We start from the raw sequence: 26,001 nt of genomic DNA, 5'->3' as shown, positions 1-26,001 counted from the left end.
TAGTTTGCTTTTTTTTTTTTTGAGACGGAGTCTTGCTCTGTCACCAGCTGGAGTGCAGTGGCATGATCTCGGCTCACCGCAACCTCCATCTCCCGGATTCAAGTGATTCCCCTGCCTCAGCCTCCTGAGTAGCTGGGACTACAAGCATGCGCCACCATGCCCGGCTAATTTTTTGTATTTTAGCAGAGACAGGGTTTCACCATGGCCAGAATGGTCTCGATCTCCTGACCTCATGATCTGCCCACCTCAGCCTCCCAAAGTGCTGGGATTACAGGCGTGAGCCACCGTGCCCAGCAAGTTTGTTCTTTTTAAATAGGTAAACATTTGCCTTGCAACCTTCTATTTTGTTTAAAATGCTACCATTTTTTCACAAGAAAAAAGAGATATGTTTGAACTTAATTTCCAAATTACTTTGTGAATTCCATGAAGATTTTCTACAGTTGATACTTAGGAGGTTAAAAAATGCTTTTAAAATCATAGAATAATTTTCCTAGATTTCAATGCCAATTCCATTTTCTTCTGTTCTTTCTTTCTTTTCTTCTTCTTCTTTTTTTTTTTTTTGAGATGGAGTCTCGCTCTGTTGGCCAAGCAGGAGTGCAGTGGCGCGATCTTGGCTCACTGCAACCTCTGCCTCCAGGGTTCGAGCAAGTCTCCTGCCTCAGCCTACTGAGTAGCTGGAATTACAGGCATGTGCCACCACGCCTGGCTAATTTTTTGGTATTTTTAGTAGAGATGGGGTTTCACCATGTTGGTCAGGCTGGTCTTGAACTCCTAACCTCATGATCTGCCTGCCTTGGCCTCCCAAAGTGCTGGGATTACAAGTGTGAACCACCGCACCCAGTCTTCTTCTGTTATTTCTGAGCAGACTGACATGATTGATTCTTAAAACCTGATTTGAGCAATCTATTGAGCAAAACATTTGTAAATAAATAGTGCCCAATTAAATCAGACTTATTTAACAAAATATATGTCTTGTATTGGATTATGTTTTCACTTTAAGTTATAACCACAAGAAATAGTAACCAAATTTTCAAAGCTCTTTAGCTGACAGGCCTTGCTTGTGTGAAACATTTATTACATACACATCACACTCTATGTATCATCTACTTTGCTTCTGAGGGCAGGTCTCAGTCTTATTCCACTCTGTACACCCAGCACCTATCTGAGTGCCCATAGCACATAATGGGTGCTTCCATATCAGAACTGACCTTTCAAGACAACTACTGAATGTGTTTACACCCAGTTGACGGGCATCCAGAAGTCCATGCCTTCTTTCGTTGTTTTTAAGATGGGTAGAAAAGTTTTTCATGGTCATTACCTCCTAGGATATCACATTCTGCTTTGCCAGTTTCTCATAAACATGATCAGTTCACAGCCGATCCCATGGCGAAGGAGCAAATGTGGTGGCCCCAGTCTCACTGCTTTCTGCGAGGCTCAGCGGGAGGGTTTCTGGCCAATCTGTGTCTGACACGGCCCAGGCATGAGTCTGCTGCTCTGAGTCCTCCATCGGGGGCAGACACATGCAGCTCTCAGGAATAGGCTACTCTGAAAGCCAGCGTACCTTCACTAGAGGACTTAGGCTCAGTCTTGGCTTATGTATACTGTATATAAAATGTAAAAAATACTACCCATATTAAAACAGGGGGTTTTCATCTGTTTCCATAATTTTAGGAATTCAAACTTGGATATGTTTAAAACTGAAAACACTAGAACTTCTACACACAGATAGTACTAAGTCTTATCCCTCGATAACTTAAAGCTTGCTGTCAAACAATTTCAAAATACACTAATTTGCAAAAGTGGTACAAGCCCAAACTATGGAGTCTCTCACTGTTGATAAACATCCTCAAATGTTCAGGGCTAAACTCTACCAACCTAGACTGAAGTTAGAGAATCAGAGATTATTTCTATAATTGCTGGGAGGGAAGAAAAGAGGGTTTCAAAGTGCCTTTTCTAAACTGCACTGCAATAATATATGTGTATGTATACATCTACATACATACACACGTATAAATATGCCTATGTCACCTAGCTGTATCCAAAAGTGACATTCAGTTATTACTGTAGCATTGGCAATATACCCTTGGAATAACACGGTCTTCTAATCCTGTTATCTTTCTGGTAATTAACAAAACAGATGCTGGATGCCTCCCATAAAAAGCAGGCATGCAAGTCGTACATCTGTTGTTTTAGGAGGTGAAGTCAATACAGTTTGGGCAGGGACTAAAAGGATCCTCAAGTTATCCTTTTGTAAACGTTTCTTTTTAACCTCCCAGCAGTCCCTTTTCCTAAGTTAACAGCTTTTTGTATATGCTGTTATTCAGGTTACTAGAGCAGGTATCTATTTTACTTGCCACCAGCTGCCCACTGCTGTTATAACTGCTGGGATTGTAACTTTCTCTGCAGCATAAGATACTGTAGACGTACCTCTGGCACTCAGAGGAAGCGTAATAGTAAATCAGGGGGTCGATGCAGCAGCTTATGCTGCTGACACAGACACAGAGGAGGTAGGCAAAGTAGGCAGCCTCTGTGGTAGAAGTGTGAAAAAGGAACGAGTAATGCGCAATCAGGAGGATGTTTGTGGGTCCGAAGCAAATGATGAAGATGCAGAAAACAGCAGCTGACAGGAACAAAGCCCGGGACTTCTTGCTGCGGTTGGCAACTGTGGAGGAGCTGAGGCATCGAATGATAGACACATAACAGACTGTGGAAATGAGCAACGGCACAAAAAAGAAGACAGCAGAGAAGGCTGAGAAGTAGTAGGCATAGTAGCCTTCAAGCAGAGTTTCGTTGAGCACATCATGACAGGTGGTGATGTTGAGCCCGGGCACCTGGATGGTTTGCTCCTTGAGGAGCAGAGGCACTACCCCTGCAATGGCCAAAGCCCAGATGGCCAGACAAGTGAAGGAAGCCCTTCCCAGAGTACGCCAGGAGAGGGACTGGATGGGATACACCACAGCCAGAAACCGGTCAATGCTTATGACTGTCATGAGCATGATGGAGGCGTACATGTTACAGTAAAACGCTGCAGTGACGAAGCGACACAGTTCAGACCCAAACTTCCAATCACTGCCAGAAAAGTAATAGCTGATCTTAAAGGGGAGCACAGACACAAAGAGCACGTCTGCCGTGGCCAGGTGCAGCATGTACACCACCGCCGGCTTCTTGACCTTCATTTTCAGGATGAACACAATGATGGCCATGATGTTTAGTGGGAGGCTGACCACAAACACACCCGTGTACACGGAAGGGACAAAGAGTGTCAGCCAGGAGCTGGTCAGATATCCGGAGGCATCTTCTGAGATGAACGCAGGAAGTGGTTTTTGAAGAGGACGGCTTTTATTGATGGAGATTGATCTGTATTCAGTTAACCCACTTTTGTTTTTCTCCTCATCCTCCCAAAATGGTTCATATTTATCATTGGGATTCCTGAGAAAAAATGACCGAAGACCTAAGGTGGCATTTGTTGCTTTTGACTCTGAAAAATAAAATAAAATAATTTGTAAATATAAGAAGTGAATGCATCAACAAGGCAAAAGCAACAAGTGGACAGCGTGTTTTACTTTTGTTTGTTTTATGTTTTCTTATCAGGAGAGTGGGTGGTAAAGAGCAGAAGAGGCATAGATAGACTTTATTGGAGAGTAAGCCAACTCAAAATACTGTGCAACATTTGTCTTGATATAAGCAAATACTTCTAAAACTCTGCCCCTCAAAGAGACAAAGGTGAATGAGAGTTACCCTGAAGACATCAGGAAAGGCTGAGTACTTGACATAAATGAATCAATCAGTGATTTCTACACTAGCCACTGTCTATATAAACAAGTCACTCCCAGTTTCAATGGCTTCTCTTTCCTCCGTATGCCTTCACATGCACATTTCCTCCATTTAGTTTGTACCCATCCATGAAACCTGTCCCTTTTCAATGGAAAAATCCACATAGAAAGTTGAGGAAATTTCTTTCTATTTTTTTTTTTCCTGAGACAGTCTCACTCTGTTGCCCAGGCTGGAGTACACTGGTGTGATCTTGGCTCACTGCGATCTCTGCCTCCCAGGTTCAAGCGATTCTCTTGCCTCAGCCTCCCAAGTAGCTGGGATTACAGGTGCATGCCACCAGAGGGGATTTCTTAAAAGTTATAGAGTTAGAGGCAAGTTCATAATGGGACTCAGGACTCCCGATTCTATGACCATTGTCCATGAAAGTAGTTTTCCTCTATAGTCTTCAGTTTGCTTACACAGGAGAATGTAGAAATCTCTCACTATATCTGGGTCCAAGCCACAGTCCCTGGGGTTATCTCCTAACATAGCCACAAGGGACCCATCACCTCAGTCATTCTTCTGCTTGTTTCTTGAGCAGGGCAGCAGAGCGGCAGATGTTCTTGGCCACTTGTGCCAGGCCAGCCAAGGTTTCTGGAGTATCAACCAGATGTCAAAATAAAGGCTCAGCTGTACACGTCCTTTCCCACCAAAAAGGTCCATTTGAAATGCTCATCAAAGAAAAGCAACAGTTAGCAGCTGAAATTTCCTCCCAATGAGCTTTGCTAAAATTCTGCCACTAAAGAGAAACAGACAAAAAAGCCTTTGTTGGGTCTTGGGAAGCTGAGGGAAGATGGAAGAGAGAAACCACAGAGGAAAAAAGGCAAAGTCTGTGTTACTGGAAGTGCTCACAACAAAGGCTGGACACACAAGTCACTCAGAAGTAATGTTAGGGGATTTAAATATTGGCAGGGGCTATGTATGCTAGGTCATGCCTGTTATCCCAGGAGTTTGAGACCAGCTGAAGCAACATGGCAAGACCCCATCTCTACAAAAATTAAAAATTAAAACAATTAGCCAGGCATAGTGGCACATGCCTGTTGTCCTAGATACTCAGGAGGCTGAAGTGGGAGGACTGCTTGAGCCCAGGATTTCGAGGTTACAGTGAACTACGATCATACCACTGTACTCCAGCTTAGGCGACAGAGTGAGACCCTGTCTCTTAAAAAAAAAAAATTGGCACAAAGTTGGATAGATACAGTGAATTTTCAAACTTCTGGTTTTGTTTTTCAGCAGTGGAACCTTTCCTGGAAACAAAACTTCTAGAGAGAGGCATGATGCAACAAAAGAGAGCTTTCTGCTTCTGGCATGGCTCCTTAAGTCCTGGTAGAGCCAACCATCCCTTTGATAACAACGTTAAATTCTAAATTCCCTCTCCACCTCGTCCTCCCATGAAATCAATGACCTGAAGGCATTTAGGTTCCTGAGGTGGTGGAAGGAGAGAGTGGAGAAAGGGAGGGGTGAATCTTGGAAGAAAGAATGGCACTTGGTGAGTTTCTTGTTTTCAGTGACTTTTAGCTAGAAAGAAGGCTCATGTTGGTGCCTGTGATACTGTGAAATATATATTTGGTGATATGGTTTGGCTGTGTCCTCACCCAAAAATCTCATCTTGAATTGTACTCCCCTAATTCCCACGTGTTGTGTGAGGTCCCAGTGGGAGATAACTGAATCATGGGGGAGGTTTCCCCCATACTGTTCTCATGGTAGTGAGTAAGTCTCATGAGATCTCATGGTTTTATAAGGGGAGACCACTTTCGCTTAGCTCTCATTCTCTCTTCCCTGCTGCCATCTAAGACATGCCTTTCACCTTTAACCATGGTTATGAGGCCTCCCCAGTCACATGGAACTGTGAGTCCATTAAACCTCTTTTTCTTTTCTTTTCTTTTTTTGATTCAGAGTCTCACTCTGTCACCCAGGCTGGAGTGCAGTGGTATGATCTTGGCTCACTGCGACCTCTGCCTCTCAGGTTCAAGCGATTATCCTGCCTCAGCCTCCCGAGTAGCTGGGACTACAGGTACGTGCCACCATACCCAGACAATTTTTTGTATTTTTAATAGAGATGGGGTTTCACCATGTTGGCCAGGCTGGTCTCAAACTCCTGACCTCAGGTGATCCGCCCGCCTTGACCTCTCAAAGTGCTGGGAATAGGAGTGAGCCATCATGCTTGGCCTTTTTCTTTATAAGTCACCCAGTCTCAGATATGTCTTTAACAGCTGCGTGAGAACAGACTAATACATTTGGTCTTCCCATTTCCTGACATTCAGCTCCTAAAATGCTTGGAATTTAAAAAAGGTTATCTTGAGGCTGAGTGCAGTGGCTAATGACTGTAATCTCAGCACTTTGGTAGGCCACGGTGGGTAGATTATCTGAGGTTGGGAGTTTGAGACCAGCCTGGCCAACATGGTGGAATCCTAAAAATAAAATTAGCTGGGTGTAATCCCAGCTACTTGGAAGGAGACCAAGCTACTGGTGTAATGGCAGCTACTGGTGGTGGAGACCCCTAGATGGCTTCAGAATGGGAGCTGGTATTTCAACCCCACCCCTCAAGTTCTAAGGAAGTGAGGGGGCTGAAGGTTAAGTTGAATACCAATGGCCATTGATATAATCAATCATACCTATGAAATGAAGGCCTCATAAAAACCCCAAAAGATGGATTCAGGGGTGGGGATTCTGGATAGGTGAACACATGGAGGTTCCTGGAAGGTGGTGCCCAAGAGAAGGCATGGAAGCTCTGTGCTCCTTCCTACAAACCCTGCCCTATGCCTCTCTATCATGTGGCTGTTCATCTGTATCCCCTGTAATATTCTTTATAATGAAGGGATAAAGGTGAATAAAGTGCTTCCCTGAGTTCTATTAACCAAGCTAGCAAATTAATCAAATCTGAGTAGGGGGCCTTAGGAACTCCCAGTGTACAGTGTGGCTAGAAGTTATGACTGGCATCTGAAGCGGAAGGCAGTTTTTGAGACTGAGCCCTTAATCTGTGGAATCGGACTCTATCTCCAGGTAGATAGACAGTGTCAAAATTGAATTATATTATAGGTAGATAGTGTCAGAGTTGAGTTTTATTCGAGGACACCCAGCTGGTGTCCACTGGAGAATCTGCAGGAGAACTGGTTGCTTGGTATATGTGGAAACAAGCTCCAGCCATGTGGAGTCAGAAGGAGAGTGAAGTGCCGTGTAAGAGAAAACAGTTTGAGGAAAATAGTTTAGTTTTTCCTATACAACAGCAGTGTCTATATAACATAGAGCATGACTAAAGCCCAGATGGAAAATCTGTAGTCTTTCTTTTTTGTTTGTTTTGTTTTTTTATTGCCTTTTTTTTTTTTTTTTTAATCTGTAGTCTTTTTGGCCTACAGAACCAGAGGACGGAGTTCAGGGCAAGCACAGTCACTGCAAAGTTAGGAGAGAATCCTAGAAAGGAAAAGTCAGAGAGAGGGAAGCCTAAATTTCAGTGTAAATTCTGTCCCAGGGTTTGGATGACCCATGAACTATGCATGTGTAGGGAAGATGAGAAGCACCTCTGCTAAAGAAAAAAGAACTGAAGTGATATGTGAGCTTCTGCTCAAGAGAGAAAGAATCTTAACGTTTGAGTAGAACCAAATTAATTGGCTGCTAAAGCAAAAACACCAACACTCTTTGAAGGAATATAACAAAATCCAGAATATTTTTTTCCTGTAATTTATACAGGAAAACAGTTTATTGAACTTACAGTTCCATGTGGCTGGGGAGGCCTCATAATCATGGCAGAAGGCAAGGAGGGGCAAGTCAGTCACATCTTACATGGATGGCAGTGGGCAAAGAGAGAGCTTGTGCAGGGAAACTCTTGTTTTTAAAATCATCAGATCTTGAGAGACGCATTCACTATCACGAGAATAGCATGGGAAAGACCTGTCCCCATGATTTAGTCATCTCCCACTGGGTCCCTTCTACAACATGTGGGAATTATGGGAGCTACAAGATGAGATTTAGGTGGGAAACACAGACCAAACCATATCACCAGATCCAACCTCCCTGTATACAAAAGTGATAAACTCTGGACCTCTTGTTGCCTTTCTCTCACACTATATAAGCAAACAACTCAATAGATTAATGGCTTACACATAAGACCTGAAACTATAAAAATACTAGAAGAAAACACAGAGGAAAAGCTTCATGACATTGTTCTGAGCAATAATTTTTTGTAATGACCATAAAAGCACAGGCAAGAAAAGGAGAAGTAGACAAGTGAGACTGCATCAAACGAAAAAGCTTCTGCACAGCAAAGTAAACAATCAGCAGTGAAGAGAAAACTTACGAAACGAAAGCAAATATTTGCAAACCATACATCTGATAAAGGGTTAATATCCAAAATATATAAGGAACTCATATAAGTCAACAGCAAGATAACAAATAACCTAATTTAAAAATGGGCAAAGGACTTGAATAGACATTTTTCAAAAAATGCTCAACATCACTAATCAAGGAAATGAACACTAAAACCACAGTGAGTTATCACTTCATACCTGTTGGAATGGCTAGTACCAAAAAGATGAAAGATAAGTGTTGGTGAAGATATGGGGAAAGGGAACCCTTGTATACTGACGGTGGGAATTTAAATTGGCATAGCCATTAAGAAAAACAGTATGAAGGTTCCTCTAAAACGAAGAACAGAACTACTAAATGATACAGCAATTCCACTACTGGCATATATCCAAAGGAAATAAAATCAGGATGTCAGAGAGCTAGCTGCAATCTCATGTTCACTGCAGCATTATTTATAATAGCCCAGTTACGGAATCAAACTAGGTGTCCACTGATACATGAATGAATAAAAAATATGGTGTATATACACAGTGGAATAATATTCAGCCTTAAAAAAAAGAAGGAAATTCGTCATTTGCAACAACATGGATGAGTTGACAGAACATTACATTAAGTGAAATAAGCCAGGCACAGAAAGACAGATATAGGATGATCTCACTTACATGTGGAATCTAAAACACTTGAACTCATAGAAGCAGAGAATAAAATGGTGGTTACTAAAGTCTGGGGTTGGACGGGTGGGTAGGGTAGACTCGGGAGACATTGGTCAAAGGATACGAAATTTCTTTTAAAAAGAATAAATTTAGGCTGGGCCCAGTGGCTCACACCTGTAATTCCAGCACTTTGGGAGGCTGAGGTGGGTACATTACCTGGGGTCGGGAGTTTGAGAACAGCCTGACCAACATGGAGAAACCCCGTCTCTACTAAAAATACAAAATTAGTTGGGCATGGTGGCACATGCCTGTGATCTCAGCTACTCAAGAGGCTGAGACAGGAGAATTGCTTGTACCCGGGAAGCAGAGGTTACGGTGAGTCAAGGTCATGCCATTGCACTCCAGCCTGGGCAACAAGAGCAAAATTCTGTCTCAAACAACAACAACAACAACGACAACAACAACAACAACAACAAAAAGGAATACGTTAAAAAGAAAAAATCTTTTGTACAACACGGTGATGATAGTTAATAACAACGTGTTGTATACTTGACAGCTGCTAAGAGCGTAGACTTTAAGTGTTCTCACCACAAAAAATGATAAGCATTTGAGGTAATACATGCTATGAGTTTGATTTAGCCATCCCACAAGGTATGCATATTTCAAAACATTGTTATACAGTATAAATATATATATATTTTGTGTGTGAAATAAAAGAAAAACAGGGCCATCAGGCATGCTGGCTCACACTTGTAATCTCAGCATTTTGGGAAGCCCGAGTGAAAGGATAGGTTGAGCCTGGGAGATTGAGTCGGCAGTGAGCTATTATCATACCATTGCACTCTAGCCTGGGCAACAGACCAAGACTCTGTCTCAAAAAAAAAAAAGAAAAAGAGAAAAAAAAAAGTGACCCAGTCTTAAGTAAAAAGATAATCAGCGGAAACCAACCTCAAGTTGGCTCAGATGCTGGAATTAGCAGATAAGGATTTTGAAGAATTTATTACAACCATGTGCAATCAATCAATCTACCTATATACATATATTTCATTGAAATGAATTGAAAATAGGAAATATCAGCAAAGAATTACAAGTGGAAATTCTAGAAATAGAAAATAAAATACAGTATTTTGGCATCTATTTCCAAAATGGAGAGCAAAGCTATAGTAGTACCAACTCAGAGACAAAGAGACAGCAGAGTAGAGCCTGGCAGTGTAGGGCTGAGGTCAAGCTACCGAAGCAAAGTTAGGAGACAGTCTCCAGATAATGAAGGGGTGGCCTGGCAGATCTGTCACAGGGAAGGAACGAATGTCTCCAGTGATGAATGTGTCTAGATTGATTCTTAACATTTTTTTTTTTTTTTGAGACTGTTTTGCTCTTGTTGCCCCAGGCTGGAGTGCAATGGCCCAATCTCGGCAAACCACAACCTCTGCCTCCTGAGTGATTCTTAACGGTAAGAACTGTTCCTGTTAATCTCTGAACCTCCAGCACAGTGTCTTGCATGTGGTAGGCACATATTTGTATTCTAATATTGACTGTGGTCAGGGATCACTTAATCTCTCTCAATTTAGCTCAGAATCATTAAAATGGGATTCTAATGCTTGTCTGGCTACAAATCTGGCCACTGGAGCACCCCGTGTGAAACAGGATATACATTCACTTTGGAAACTCTAACAATTAAGCAGTTTAAGAAATTACTATTATCCTTCCTCTTCCACTTCCGTGTAGTGTGCTTTTATACCCAATTATTTGCTCACTTAATTATTTTAAATTAAAATGAAATTTAGGTTCATCTTGCCTCCTACCTAGCAATGTTTATAGTTTTTTAGTATAGTGAGGGAATGAACAAGTTGTAAATTATATAGCTCTAAGGTTCAGAGCTATAAATCAAATTTTGAATTCGCAAGCTTTTCTGGAAGTATCACTCTCTTACCTTTGCAATGCATGTAACTTACTCTGTGTTCACCTTGCCCCAGTCACACAGAAGCCTGACCTTGGCACCAACAGCCCCTGTGGATGTGAAGCTATCCTCAAAATCACAATGAGTGTGTGGGAGGTGAAAGAAAAGAATGAATGGCTACAGGCACTTTTAAAATATTTTAGATTTTTGTTTGTGGTTCTGGCACTTTAATATCACAAAAAACATGCATACACAAAAATGCTGACCTAGAGAAACCTTATTTATTTATTAAAAAGTTCTCATACTATAAATAAACCTTATTTATTTTTTTGAGACAGAGTCTTGCTCTGTCATTCAGGCTGGAGTGCAGTGGTGTGATCTAGGCTTACTGCAACTTCTGCCTCCCCAGTTCAAGTGATCCTCCTGCCTCAGCCTCCCAAGTAGCTGGGATTACAAGTGTGCACTGCCATGCCCAGCTAATTTTTGTATTTTTAGCAGAGATGGGGTTTCACCATGCTGGCTAGGCTGGTCTCGAACTCCTGGCCTCAAGTGATCCACCTGCCTTGGCTTCCCAAAGTGCTAGGATTACAAGCATGAGCCACTGCACCTGCCAAGTAACCTTAAAATAATGCAATTCTCCTCTGCAGTTTTGGAAGCCTGGCCAGATTATGGACTTCTGTGATGCACAGAGGGGAAAAAGTGCACATGAACATGCACACTTACATACATGAATCAAGATGATACCTGAGAGACTAATACCAATGTGAATAAATACTCATAACTAAGCTCCTCAGATACTATCACTTAGTCTGAAAATAAAACTGTCACTAGACTTTACTTGGTATTTAGTACTTGGGCAATAAGCACTTGTTTAGCCCTCAGGCAGTACAGTACTTCTGACACAAACATTATACTTGTGGAAACATGAAATTTTTATAGGCTGGAGTTCAGGAAGAATGTATAATCCTTTGGTTAAATATCACTGCCTAAGGTGTTACCTTTTCTTGCCACTATAGGTTTGATATTCTGTTTTTTTTTGTGAAATTAAAGAGTGTCAGAAAAAAAAAAGGAAAAAATGCAGTACATACCAGCATCAAAGAAAGGACAAAACCAGTGCAAAGGTGACTAGATAATTCCAAGTAGCTCACGACCCTTAGGCTGAAATTTGAGTTTAAGTATCTCACTTTTCCTCCAGTCCTAGCGCAGTGCAGGTCAAAGAGAAAGTGCTTGTCAGGGTGCCAAAAACTCTTATCATTCATCTTTGTGTGCTTTTTGTTGTTAAGCTATGGTTTCACAAAAAAGGCAGCAGAAGTCCTAAATTCAGTTCTCATACTATTTGCTAAGTTTCGCTTAATTTAGGCTTCTCTAAATTGCTCTAGAGTAGTTTTGTTATCAAATACAGCAAATTATTAGTTTAAATATAGACTCTTTAACTCTGGAGATTTTTAAAAATAAGTGAGTTCGGTAACACTTTTTCTGACCTTGATGAGCTCTGTCCTGGAAGCAGAGGGGTGACTAGAGGCTCTCTGAATGTCCCATTTGATTCTGGGATTGACACCACCCCAGCATTCCATGATACACTAAGCCTTGGTTTTGACTCATAGTTCTGCCCTACGGGGCTCATGCTTTTTGAGAATTAACAAAGCAGAAGTCCCAGGACTTTGCCCACATTCCCACAAGGAGCACAACATTTGAAACAACACTACAGGCTAAAGAGAAATGAAGAGGAGGATGACAGAAAAATAACAGAAACACACTAACTCTCTCAAGTGGAAAACAGCGGCATTACTGGAATGCTTCACTCCCTCAGATTCAAACACCATTTACCAATGAAAAGAACTGGGGCTCCTTAAAGAAATGGCTAGTTCCAGATCTGGAGAAGGAGCAATAAACATTGAACAGCTTCAAAGAATATCAGGGTTAGGTCAAAAAGACTAGAGTCAATCTGAAAGGGCTCCTATTGACCAAAGAAGTGACAATTTGATCACCAAAAGAATAACGATGGAAATGAATTGAAACATTTCATACAGGTTAAGCTCCAGGAGTTGAAGATGCAGTCAGCTGGATCCAGTATATAGAAAAGTAAGAGAGATGGCTTAGTTTCTTTGACAAATAAATAGCAATAAAAAAGGGGTGGGGTGGACGGTTACAGATTAAAATATAATGGTGGACCTTGTTTGAACCTGATTCAAACAAAGCAACTGTTAAAAGGCATTTATGAGACAAAAAGGAAACTATGAACACTGACTATCAGATGATATTAAGGAATTGTTAGGCTGGGCACGGTGGCTCACGCCTGTAATGCCAAAACTTTGGGAAGCCAAGGCAGGAGGACCGATTTTGCCCAGGAGTTCCAGATCAGCCTGGGCAACGAAGCAAAACTCTATCTCTACTAAAATAAATACAAAAATTAGCCGGTTGTAGCGGTGTGTGCCTGGAGTCCCCGCTCCTTTGGAGGCTGAGGTGGAAGGACTGCTTGGGCCCAGGAGGTGGAGGCTGCGGTGAGCCATGATTGTACCACTGGACTCCAGCCTTAGCAACAGAGTAAGACTGTGTCTCAAAAAAAAAAAAAAAAAAAAAAAAAAAAGGAATTGTTTATTTTTAGGTATTATTGATGTGGTTATGTGAAAAAAATAGTTCTTATCTCTAAGGATGTTTACTGATGTCCTTATGAATGATATAATATGATATCTGGGATTTGCTTTAAAATTATACAGTTAGGGGAGGAGGAAAGTTGAGGGTTTAGATAAAACTAGATTGGTCACATGTAAATAATGTTGAAGCTGGGTGATGGGTATGGGGAGTAATTACACTGTTCATTTTTGGGTATGTTTAAAAACTCCCATAATAAAAGTTAAAAAAACCAAATATTTTATGCATGTTTATTTGCCACTAGAATTTAAGGGCAAGGGCTTTTGCTTTTGTTTGTCTTTTGTCATGTTTGTGTGAAGATAGCCTGATATTTAGAGAATTTATTTGGTATCAACTCTTCAAAAGCTTTTCTAGAATATGGAAGCATTGGTGTACAAAAAAAGTTATCTTTTTTTGAGCATCTACTATGTGCCAGACACTTCACTTGCTTTGTTGATGTAACTCTAATATTTCTATGAAATGAGCATTACAACTACCATTTTATAAATGACAACATGGAGGCACAGAGATGTTAAGTAACTAATCCAAAGTCACACAGCTATGAAGTAGAGGAGCCTAGATCTGCCTAGCTCCAAAGGTCATACCGTTTGACCACACCACACTATTCTCTCTTTAAAAACTTGTGATTCATGACCTACTCTTAAAATAATACCCTATTTTTCTCTTAGCATTTCACCAAACGAATCTGCTCATCCTTTTAGCTACAGTAGGCAGTATGTGGACATGTGAATGAATAGCTTAACGTGATGATGCCCAAAACTGTTGCTTAGGAATTCTGGAGTCCTGCTGAATTTGGCTGCACACCAACTGCACACACCAATAACTTGGCCCTTACAGACAGGACAGAGATAGCAGGGAGACATTCAAGGACAAAACAGAAAAACATCTTTAAAACACTGTTCTAGGTGGAGCAGATGCAAGAGCAGTAAGTGAACAAAAATCTCTGCTACAGAAAAAGCAGAATTAAAGGTTATATATATATATATATATATATATATATATTTTTTTTTTTTTTATATGGAATCTCACTCTGTCTCCCAGGCTGAAGTGCAGTGGCATGATCTTGGCTTATTGCAACCTCTGCCTCCCAGGTTCAATCAATTCTCCTGCCTCAGCCTCCCAAGTAGTTGGGATTACAGGTGCCCACCACCACACCTGGCTAATTTTTGTATTTTTAGTAGTGACGGGGTTTCACCATGTTGGCCAGGCTGGTCTCCAACTCCTGACCTAAAGCGATCTGTGCCTCAGCCTCCCGTGCCCAGCCTAAAGGTAGACTTCTTGACTGACTGAGGCGGTCAGAAGAAGCTGCCAGTATGAGGCCTCCTCTCCTCCCATTCCACGTCCAGGAGCAGGAACTCCTCTGGAAGCATAGGAAAGCAAGCCTAAGAGGAAGGTGGGAGAAGGGAAGTTACAGGGAAATAAACGCAGGTGTACCTGACACCACAGCAGACATGAAGGCTACATAAGGAAAGTGTGTGGGCTCTTGTCTGGAGCAGCCTGGAAGCCAGAGCCTGATGTGGGGTGAGGATGCAAGCAGGTCTTGCCTGGAAACAACTCTCATTCCCTGGCTTTCCCCATTCCTCCAGGTCTGTTCTCCATCAAAAGTTACAGGCCCTGAGCTTTCTGTCTTGGGAATGCTGCTCTCTACTCTACAATAAGACATCTAGCTAAGATGAAAACTAATTCATAGTCAAGGATATTAATGATCACCAATTCCTCCCCAGGGTTGGGGATGGGGAGAGCTTCGTACTATACAAAGTACCGTTAGTTCTCTACAAAGCTGTCCTATTCCCCAACCCTATCCAAGTCCTTCTGCAGTTTGTAAATCTGAACTCGAATATTAGGTTCTAGATATGGTAAGAACAATAACGAACAACAGTTCCGGGAAAACAGAACTCTTCTTGAAAAGCTAATAAGACCTTGGATTTGCCTACCACAGGAAAATTCACCGTATCTGCTGCATTATATTTTAAATTATGGTAGAGATTTAGTAATGGCTATGAAATCAATTCACAGGATTGCAATAAGCATTAAAAATAAAATATAGAGTAGAAAATATCAAAATGCAAAAAAATGCAGAAAAAGGTGAGTGCTGTTTGGTAAAACTTTTGTTTCATGTTTACATATACATTATCATTGCCCACACATATTTATTGAAAACACACACGCCTACCATATCACAATGTAAAGTGTTATTTCTACAGTTCTTTTTTAAATTTTTTAATTGCATTTTAGGTTTTAGGGTACATGTGAAGAACATGCAAGATTGTTGCATAGGTACACACATGGCAGTGTGATTTGCTGCCTTCCTCTCCATCACCTATATCTGGCATTTCTCCCCATGCTCTCTCCCCAACTCCCCAACCCCCGCTGTCCCTCCCCTATTTCCCCCCAACAGACCCCAGTGTGTGATGCTCCCCTCCCTGTGTCCATGTGTTCTCATTGTTCAACACCCACCTATGAGTGAGAACATGCGGTGTTTGATTTTCTGTTCTTGTGTCAGTTTGCTGAGAATGATGGTTCCCAGGTTCATCCACGTCCCTACAAAGGACGTGAACTCATCGTTTTTGATGGCTGCATAGTATTCCATGATGTATATGTGCCACATTTTCCCTGTCCAGTCTATCATCGATGGGCATTTGGGTTGGTTCCAGGTCTTTGCTATTGTAAACTGTGCTGCAATGAACATTCGTGTGCATGTGTCCTTATAGTAGAATGATTTATAATCCTTTGGATATATACCCAGTAATGGGATTGCTGGATCAAATGGAATTTCTATTTCCAGGTCCTTGAGGAATCGCCACACTGTCTTCCATAATGGTTGAACTAATTTACACTCCCACCAACAGTGTAAAAGTGTTCCTATTTCTCCACATCCTCTCCAGCATCTGTTGTCTCCAGATTTTTTAACGATCGCCATTCTAACCGGCGTGAGATGGTATCTCAATGTAGTTTTGATTTGTATTTCTCTAATGACCAGTGATGATGAGCATTGTTTCATGTTTGTTGGCCTCGTGTATGTCTTCTTTTGTAAAGTATCTGTTCATATCCTTCGTCCACTTTTGAATGGGCTTGTTTGTTATTTTCTTGTAGATCTGTTTTAGTTCTTTGTAAATTCTGGATATCAGCCCTTTATCAGATGGGTAAGCTGCAAAAATTTTTTCCCATTCTGTTGGTTGCCGATTCACTCTATTGACTGTTTCTTTCACCGTGCAGAAGCTGTGGAGTTTGATTAGATCCCATTTGTCTATTTTGGCTTTTGTTACCAATGCTTTTGGTGTTTTGGTCATGAAGTCCTTGCCTATGCCTATGTCCTGTATGGTTTTGCCTAGATCTTCTTCTAGGGTTTTTATGGTGTTAGGTCTTATGTTTAAGTCTTTAATCCATCTGGAGTTAATTTTAGTGTAAGGTGTCAGGAAGAGGTATTTCCACAGTTCTTACTGTTGGTTAGCAAAAATAAAAATACTGTACTGGTAAACACTATTCTACAATACCATAATACTTGATTTTTCATTCATCTTAGACTTGAAATATAAATAAATTACATAATGTCTTTTACTAAAGTTATATAAATTTGTTTTCAAGGGCAAATTACAGATTATTCCCGTTGTTTCAAAAGGCCACTAACTTTTGAAAGCAAATAATGTACATAGGACTGTCTGGGCCCGTTAAGTGGCTTCCTCCAAGTACCATGACAAGGTCAGTGTGGGAGAGGGTATTTGGGGAAGTGAAAGCTCATATCCAGAGAAAAAAATCTCGGTCTACAGAGAGAGCTATTTATGATGTTGTAGGCACAAGCAAAAGAAAAAAAAGGCAGAATGAAAGAAATCACACAAAAAGGAAACAAACAGAAAATTATGAATGGTAAAACTACGGAGTCCTCAATGCTAGCAACATAGTCAAAAATAAACCAAGGCCCTGGGTCCTAATAACTCTTCTAACAAGGGTGTTTTTGTGAGCATCTGCAATGGAAGGGGAGCCCAGGTACTTGTGAAAACTAGTTAAAGACTGGGCATGGTGGCTCACGCCTGTAATCCTAGCATTTTGGGAGGCCAAGATGGGGGGATGGCTCGAGCCCAGGAGTTTGAGACCAGCTTGGGCAATGTGATAAAACTTCGTCTCTACCAAAAATACAAAAATAAGCCAGGCGTGGTGGCGGGTGCCTATAGCCCAGGCACTCCGGAGGCTGAGTTAGGAGGACTGCCTGAGCCGGGAGGGAGAGGTTGCAGTGAGCCAAGTTTGTGCCACTGCACTCCAACCTGAGTAACAGAGCTAGACCCTGCCTCAAAAACCAACAACAGCAGCAACAACAAAACCCACCTAGTTAAAGTTCCCCGGACACTAAGACCACATATTGTGTGATTCCATTGATATGAAATATCAAAAATTGGTAAATCCATAGAGACAAAAGGCAAACTGGTGGTTCCTGGGGGCGGCGGGAAGGGAGAATGGGATGTGACTGCTTAGTGGGACGGGGTTTCCTTTCCGGGAGATGACAGTGTTTTGGAAATAGGTAGGGTTGGGATGGTACATTGTACACTGTAAATGAATAAATACCACTGAATTGTACACTTTAAAATGGTTAATTGTATGTTATGTGAATTTTACATCAATTTTATTTTTATTTTAAAAAATATAAACAATTAAATTTAAAATTTTTATTTATTAAATACTTTGGAGACAGCATCTCTCCCGCTCTGTCGCCTAGGCTGAAGTGCAGTCGCATGACGATGGGCACTACCATCTTGAACTCCAGGGCTCAGGCCGTCTTCCAGTTTCCTGAGTGCTGGGACTACAGGTGCACACCACTGTGTCTGGCTCATTGTTTTTGTTTTGTTTTGTTTTGAGATGGAGTTTCACTCTTGTTGCCCAGGCTGGAGTGCAATGGCATGATCTTGGCTCACTGCAACCTCCACCTTCTGGGTCCAAGTGATTCTCCTGCCTCAGCCTCCTGAGTAGCTGGGATTACAGGCATATACCACCACGCCCGGCTAATTTTGTATTTTTAGTAGAGATGGGGTTTCCCCATGTTGGTCAGGCTGGTCTCGAACTCCTGACCTCAGGTGATCTGCCACGCCCAGCTTACCTGGCTAATTTTTATTTTTTTGGTAGAGATGAGGGTCTCACTATATTGCCTAGGCTGGTTTCAAGTGATCATCTGGCCTAGGGTTCCCAAAGTGCTGGGATTACAGGTGTGAGCCACTGCACTTGGACCCTGAAAACCTGCTATGCTGACATGTTCTATAAAAATAAAGGCAAAGCCACTAAGAAATATTACATAGATAGATAGAAAGATAGACAGACAGATAGTAGGGCAGAAAATTACTTACTGGCTCATAAGAAATCTGACTTTCAGGCTTTATAGAGCTTTCTGGTCTGCTTAGGGTAGAACTACTGTTCAGTTTTGTGTCTTTCTGTTTAGGCTAACTAGCAATATCTCTTGTAACATCTGATTAATTAACATATTCATGAGTAGGGATCTATTCAGAGCCTGCCTTACCATCTGTTAAATGTAAATGGTAGGATACCACAATCCATGCATAAATGCTTACTAAATATCTCCCTGTGCTGGGTCTGGGCTACCAAGGCAATAGGGCACAGACTTTGTCTCTAGGAGTACTAGGGAGCACAGTGGGTTACTTCTCTACTGTAAGATGGGCTGGGAGTTTAAATGGCTTCTTTTCTATAGGGGGTGGTAAAGAAAGCCTGCACTTCGGAGAGACAGGCCTGTGGTCAACTCCCAATTCCATCTCTTTTCTTTTTAGATAGAGTCTCACTCTGTCACTCAGTCTGGAGTGCAGTGGCACCATCTCAGCTCCCTGAAACCTCTGCCTTCTGGGTTCAAGTGATTCTGGTGCCTTAGCCTTCCAAGTAGCTGGGATTACAGGCACACCACCACGCCCAGCTAATTTTTGTATTTTTAATAGAGATTACTTCAACATGTTGGCCAGGCTGGTCTCAAACTCCTGGCCTCAAGTGATCCACCTACCTTGGCCTCCCAAAGTGCTGGGATTACAGCCACTATGCCCAGTCCCAATTCTACCTCTTTCTCAACTTGTGACTTAACCATTCTGGGTGTCTTTTTCCTAACCAGTAAAATGAGGATGACATCTGCTCAATGGGCTGTTAAGTAAGACAGTATGTGTAACATCCCTAAGCAGGGTGTCCTCTGTAGTCAGTGTTCCATAGAGAGTAGCTGTTTTTAATTAAACATGAATGTGGGAGGTATGGGATATGGGGAGGGCATTCTGGACAGAGGGAGTGGCATGCGGACAGAAGCCAGAGAAAGCATAGCTCCGTGAAGGGAGGATCTAGGGGATGGGGCTGGGTGAACTGGAGGGTGAGTAATAGGAGGTGGCTGGAGAGAGGCTGAGGACCCTCTTGCAAGGGGACAAACACTCCATTCCATGCCACGGAATTGGGTTTGACTCTGTAGGTAGGAGGGCAGCAAGTGGAATTGTCCACCGAGTCCTCTCTGTCATAGTGTCATGGTTACCACTAGTTATTCTTGAACACTTTAGCCCTCTAAAACCTATAAAATTCATAAACATCACCTTTCATTCTTGGATGTTGGCCCCCCGCTTTTTTTGAGACAGAGTCTCACTCTGTTGCCCAGGCTGGACTGCAATGGCACAATCTTGGCTCACTGCAACCTCTGCCTCCCGGGTTCAAGCGATTCTCCTGCCTCAGCCTCCCGAGTAGCTGGGATTACAGGTGTGTGCCACCATGCCCAGCTAATTTTTTGTTGTTGTATTTTTAGTAGAGATGGGGTTTCACTGTATTAGCCAGGATGGTCTTGATCTCCTGACCTTGTGATCCACCTGCCTCGGCCTCCCAAAGTGCTGGGATTAGAGGCGTGTGCCACTGTGCCCAGCCAGGACGTTGGCCCTTTTAATGATCACATGTCATCTCACTTAAATTGTCTGGACAAAGGAATGTAAACTGGTTGATAAATTGACAAATTTCTCAACAACTATCTGCTGGGTGAACATTTGTTTCAGTCACCATGGGGATAAATAAAACTTTATAATCTTAACTGGGAAAATGAGACACACACACAAAGTGACAAGGCAGGAAATGCCAAAATGAGTGGGAACAGAAAGTCGGAAAGTGCTTTGGCAAAGCTCAGTTTGGTGGGCAGGGCTAGTCCTCAGAGGGCTTCACAGACCCTCTTAGCACACAGAGCTGGAAATCCTGGGCAATAAAATATCACAGCAGCGGCTATCAAGGATGGGAGACACTCATAGTCCCAGCAACACTACTTTATGACAGACAGTGTTTAGAACTGCCAATGCATGGTGGTAATAAAAAGTAAACCTATCTCTGGTTGATTTTATTAGTCATTTTAAATTTTCTAAAGACAAAGCCCCAGGATGGGTGGACAGCCCCCACCCCATGACCACTGTCTCTGAGTGTTAGTTTCAGAATCAGCAAAAGGGGATTAATACCCAGCTTAACAAGGTGTTTTAACAAGGTGAAATGAGACAATCTAAGTGAAAATTCCTTCTGGCCCAGGGAATACTGCACATAGCAAGTGCTCCTTTTCTTCTGTCATACTCCTTTCTTCTTTCTCTCCCAAAGTGGTTCCAGAATTCAGTGCTGATAAACTAGCCAAGTTCGTCCACCTGCCTTTCTGTCTACACCAGCGCTGTTCATATTAACACGCACCACTCCTCCAATGGGGACATAAGAAGCATGGCAGAAACCAGCACCCTTTAACTTCACTCCCTAATGAGGCGACACACCTTGCTGGGAGGCGACTGTGAGAAAGGATGGCTACAATGGATGCAGCATTTCTACAAGCCCTGTTCTCAACTCCACTATCCAAATCTCAAACAAAACACTGTATTCTCAAGAGCTTGTCCCAAAACTAAATCAAGCAAATTACATAATGGAATGTGAAATCATGTATCATCGCACACAATTTTTCAGGAGTTCTCAGTGTTCTTACAAACACGCCCGGCAACAATGCTCACTTATTTACAGGCAGGCAGCCTAGTGACTGTTAAAACACTGGGCCCCTGTCTGGAGCTCTTAGTTTTCTCAAAAGCATCTCAAAACTCACCCTGAACAAAGAGAGGAGAGAACATGCTATGTCTTTGTCACCTCTTAATCTTGATTTTGTCTACATGTTTTTCGAGCGTGGGAGTAACATAGAGTGCACATTCTTTTAGCGATAACAAGAAAACCCGCTAGAACTTCTTTCTGCGTGGAAAAAAAAATGGCTCAAAGCTTATAAAATATTACTGTTATCAGGAAATTCAAAAACACTTTTCTCACTTCCTAGTCACTTTACAGGCTAAAAACAACTCATCTGCCCTGCTTTTGAAGAGAGGGATATAGAAAATATTTGACCAAATAAATTAATCAAATTTATTTATTTGGTCAAGTAACCAGATACTTAAAAATAGACTACTAGTGGGGAAAATATTCTACATGAGCAATCTTCTCCCAGCAGCGGATCAGAAATCTCATTAAGAAATACTGGGATCCCACAGTGTTCCAGGGAGCCCGGTCCTGGGAAGGGATCTCTTTCTGCAACTCACTTATAAGAAATGGGTTCTATTTAACAACAAAATCCTCCCCACTCCCGCCCCCTCCCCCACCACGCGGAGCGTCTGCTGTTGTCACCATATATCTCGCACCGTGAGCAACTCCTGGAACCAAGGCCGGGCCAGGGGCTGCTAGTACTGATTCTCTGCTAAACGTGCCAAAAGACTGCCTGGGCTTTTCTCTACATCACTTTTCTAGTCCGTAAAATGTGCAAGAAAAAAAAATTCCAACAAAGCAGAACTTCAGCGGTAGCAGTTCTCCACTTTATATTGAAAAGCTCGGAATGCTTATTGGTGGAGCAACGTGAGATCTTTTCTTTTAAGGGGTGGTCCTGGGAGAAAGAGGCTACACAATGATAACAAGTGCAGCGCGGGACTGCAGGCTCCCCCAGGGCGCTTCCGCTCCATCCTCCTCCGTATCCAACACCCCGTGGCAGCAAGATCGAGTCCGATGGGGCCCGCGAAGGGGGTGGCACGCCCCACCTAAACGTGACTGGGTAAAACTCTAGCTCTCAGCCCAAATGCCAGTTTGGCTTTCGGAGGAAACTGAGGCGGGGTGAGGAGAAGGCGCAACCGGGATCCCCGCAGTCTCCCCTCGGCGTCCCACCGCCCGCGCGCCCCATTCCCGTGCAGCACTCACCTGGCCTGCGGGCCCGGGTGCGAGCGGAGGACAGCTGGCCGCACAGACTGAGGCCGGCGGCCACCAGCAGCAGCAGCCGCCGCGGCCCCATTGTCCCGAGCTGGGCGCGGCGCTGCTCCGGGAGGCTATCCCGCCTCGGGCGGCTCCGCTCCACCCTTTCTCTCGACTTCTGCAAGTCAGGCAGCCGGTTGGTGCGGTGGGCAGAGCGCGGGCTGCCCGCGAGCAAGGTCAGGGTCCGAGCTCCCCTCGGCGAGCGCAGCGCGGGGGGCGGGACGCGGGGCGGGGCGGGACTGGTGCGCGCGGGCGCGCGGGGAAGAGCGGGGAACAGCGCCCCCCGGCGCGAAGTGCGAGTCTCGACGCGTCCGCCGCTCGCCGCCTTCTCCCCGCGGTCCCTCCGCCGCCGGCCGCCAGCCCCTTTAGCTCTGTGCTCCCCGCCCCGCCCGTGGACCCTGGCCGCCGGCCACCGCCCGGACGGAGAGTCCAAATGAGACGTTTTTTCCTCTGGGTGCCTTTGACCCGCGAAGCTGTCAGTGACTCAGACTGGCGGGGTCCTTGGAACGGGGCCGCACGGCTTACCGGCTGCTCCTTGCGGCCGTCTCGACCCTCCTGGGATGTGAAGAAGTTTGCGTCCGCGCCCCGCAGCCTCCGGAGTCCCCGCAGTCCCCGCAGTCCCCGCAGTCCCGCGTGGCCTCCCTTCCTCCCTCCCTGTGTGCAGAGCGCTGGCAAAGTTCGGTTTTCGCTAAAAATCTGCAAATTTCTGCTTTTGTGACGTGGGGATCGTGGATTTAAGTTTATGCGGTAGTGACAGGGTTGCCCCTAAGTGAGAAAGGGCCCTTGGGTTTGGACAGAATTCTTTAAGTTTTATGCGTCTCTCTTTATTTCGCTAAGTTAAGCGTTGCATACTCCGGGCACTCCTTTCCCCGACGCGCAGACTGCGAGTGGAATAGGAAGAGCTGCTTCTCCCGCATCCTCCCCTCGCGGCCTCGCCGAGCTCTTCCCGCCGCCCGTCCGGGTCACCTGCGCAGCCGGGGCGGAGGGCGCGCGTCTGCAGGTGAGGCCGGCGTTCTCGGGCCGCGGGCGCCCAAGAGCGAAGTGGCCTGGTAACTTTGCAAGTGTCCTTCACAGGTTCTTGGACGATATTAGTTTGTTTTTGAGGCAAGATCTTGCTCTGTCGCGCAGGCTGGAGTGCAGCGGCGCCAACACGGCTCACTGCAGCCTTGATCTCTGGGCTCAGGGTACCCCTTCACCCCAGCTTCCGGATTAGCTGGGACCACAGAAAGGCGCGCGCCTCCAAGTCCGGCTAATTTCACTCCTGGCTTCAAGCTATCCTCCCGCCTCAGCCTCCGAAAGTGCTGGGGTTACAGGCGTGAGCCACCGCGCCAGGCCTGATATGACAGGAGTTTGGCTAAATTCAAGACACAGGGCCGGGACACTCGCCTGGTAGTTAGCTAAGTGGACGTTGCGGCCGGGGGTGGGCAGGAGGAGCCTGCAGCTTAATTTGCTTTGCCAGCGGCTCCAGTGGGTACGCCTTTCAGACGCCCAGAGGAAATGTGTCTCCAGATAGCTGTTTCTAGGAAAGCTCAGCCGCAGCCCCTTCTCCTCTCCACCCAGAGCGCTGATGAGCGGGCGGGTTTGGAGTTCTGTGGTTGATGAGTCGATGGTCAGGTTTTCAAGCCTTTTTAAAAAGTGAATTTTGCATGAAGAATAGTATCATTCCCCCACTAGAGCCCTGACACAGTCGTGGAGAAAGTACGATCAGAGAAGATTTCGTTCTTCCCTATATTCTCCCATCATCCTTGCAGCACAGTAAGTACCTTGTTGTACATAGAAGTTGATCACTAAATTATGGAAGTACCCAGTTAAATAACGCTATTTAAAATCGGTCCTAATTCCATTCTCCTCTGGAAGCATTCCCAAGAGTAAATGTGAACGGTTAAAATTATATAGCTTTTCATTCACTATTAAACTATTTTTCATCACTCCTAAGACGCCATTGATTTTACAGTACATCATTTTAACCCAGGTATCACAAGCAAGAAAAAAATGTGACATACCAATGACTGTAAGAAACACTCCAATTTCAGGGTTGTTTATGAAAAAAAGGCATTTTAGAATCAATAAAACAGCGTAAAATATAAACACATATAACAAAATTTCTTATAGTTGTAAGATATGAAAAGTAAATTACCTCCGTAGTTGACATCTGACTACTAAGTTTCTTTTATTTTCTTCTTTCTTCTTTCCTTCCTTCCTTCCTTCTCTTTCTTGCCTTCCTTCCTTCCTTTCTTCTCTCTTTCTCTCTTTCTCTTTCTCTCTTTCTTTCTTTCTTTCCTTTCTTCTTTTCTTTCTTTCTTTCTTCTTAAGCGGAGTTAAACTTTTGGCACCCAGGCTGGAGTACAATGGTGAGATCTCGCGCAGTCTCAGCTCACTGCAACCTTCGACTCGAGTTCAAGCGATTCTTTTGCCTCAGCCTCCCGAGTAGCTGGGATTACAGGCGCCCACCACCACGCCTGGCTAATTTTTTGTATTTTTAGTAGACAGGGTTTCACCATATTGGCCAGGCCGGTCTCAAACCTCTGACCTCAGGTGATCCACTCACCTCGGCCTCCCAAAATGCTGGGATTACAGGCGTGAGCCACCACACCTGTCCACCATTGAATAAGTTTCTGTCCACCATTGAATAAATCATATCCACATACAGATTATATATATGTATATCCTTAAAATAAGAATGAAATAATATGACCACACGTTAAAATTTTTATCTGTGTTATCGGTGGAAAATGTTATTTTTAACCATTTTACAAAACTATAAAGTTTAAAAAGATGCTTTGGGGTGTAGTTATTAGAACAAAATGTACTTCTGGTGACAAAAAGAGGCACAATGAAGGCTGGGTGCTGTGGCTTACTCCTGTAATCCCAGCACTTTGGGAAACCCAGTGGGCAGATCACTTGAAGTCAGGAGTTCCAGACCAGCCTGGCCAACATGGAGAAACTCCATATCTACTAAAAATACAAAAATTAGCTGGGCGTGGTGGTGTGCACCTGTAATTCCAGCTACTCGGGAGGCTGAAACAGGAGAATTACTTGAACTGGGGAGGCAGAGGTTGCAGTGAGCTGAGTTTCTGCCGCTGTACTCCAGTCAGAGCAACAGAGCAAGACTCTTTCTCAAAAAAACAAAAACAAAAGAGGTACAATGAAATGCGCTTTGTGCATATTGACTAAAGGATTCCCTCTAGGAATATTTATACCAGTTGTATTTTTCGAGGCTTGTTTAGTACCTGTTTATGTAATTCTTTTAAACATACTATTTCCTTGTATACATATAGTACATTTTAGTCTTCTAAAACTATTTTATCTGTAGTATTGTCCCCATTTTTATTCCTAATATAGCTAATTTTTTGGGGTTTTTTCCCCCCCTTTATCTGACCAGTGGTCAGAAGTGACTATTTTTCAATGTCTATATTTTTGTTCTGGTACTTTTATTGTTTA

The 26,001-nt window shown here is 43.5% G+C and overlaps 1 protein-coding gene across 1 annotated transcript; it reads right to left on the bottom strand.

The window, feature by feature from the left end:
* Positions 1–1,518: 1,518 nt before the first annotated feature.
* F2R (coagulation factor II thrombin receptor) lies at positions 1,519–22,600 on the bottom strand. The gene is made up of 2 exons (XM_012462134.2): positions 22,510–22,600; positions 1,519–3,478 (listed from the first exon to the last, which is right to left on the bottom strand). Exons 1-2 carry the CDS (start codon positions 22,598–22,600, stop codon positions 2,289–2,291), a joined length of 1,281 nt encoding a protein of 426 aa, XP_012317557.2. The 3' UTR covers positions 1,519–2,288.
* Between the last annotated feature and the right edge of the window lie 3,401 nt (positions 22,601–26,001).

The sequence above is a fragment of the Aotus nancymaae genome, unplaced genomic scaffold (genome assembly GCF_030222135.1).
Source record: "Aotus nancymaae isolate 86718 unplaced genomic scaffold, 86718_ANA_hifiasm-v0.15.2.pri h1tg000014l, whole genome shotgun sequence".
Taxonomy (NCBI): domain Eukaryota; kingdom Metazoa; phylum Chordata; class Mammalia; order Primates; family Aotidae; genus Aotus; species Aotus nancymaae.
Note: the sequence above shows the minus strand (reverse complement) of the source record. Positions and strands in the feature narration are given on the sequence as shown.

What these genes read in the sequence shown, in the direction of transcription:
- F2R (XM_012462134.2), bottom strand. Translation starts at nt 22,600, where the DNA reads ATGGGGCCGCGGCGGCTGCTGCTGCTGGTGGCCGCCGGCCTCAGTCTG. An exon ending in CACCCGGGCCCGCAGGCCAG is followed by an intron (nt 3,479 to 22,509) that starts GTGAGTGCTGCA and finishes TTTATTTTTCAG; the next exon opens with AGTCAAAAGCAACAAATGCC.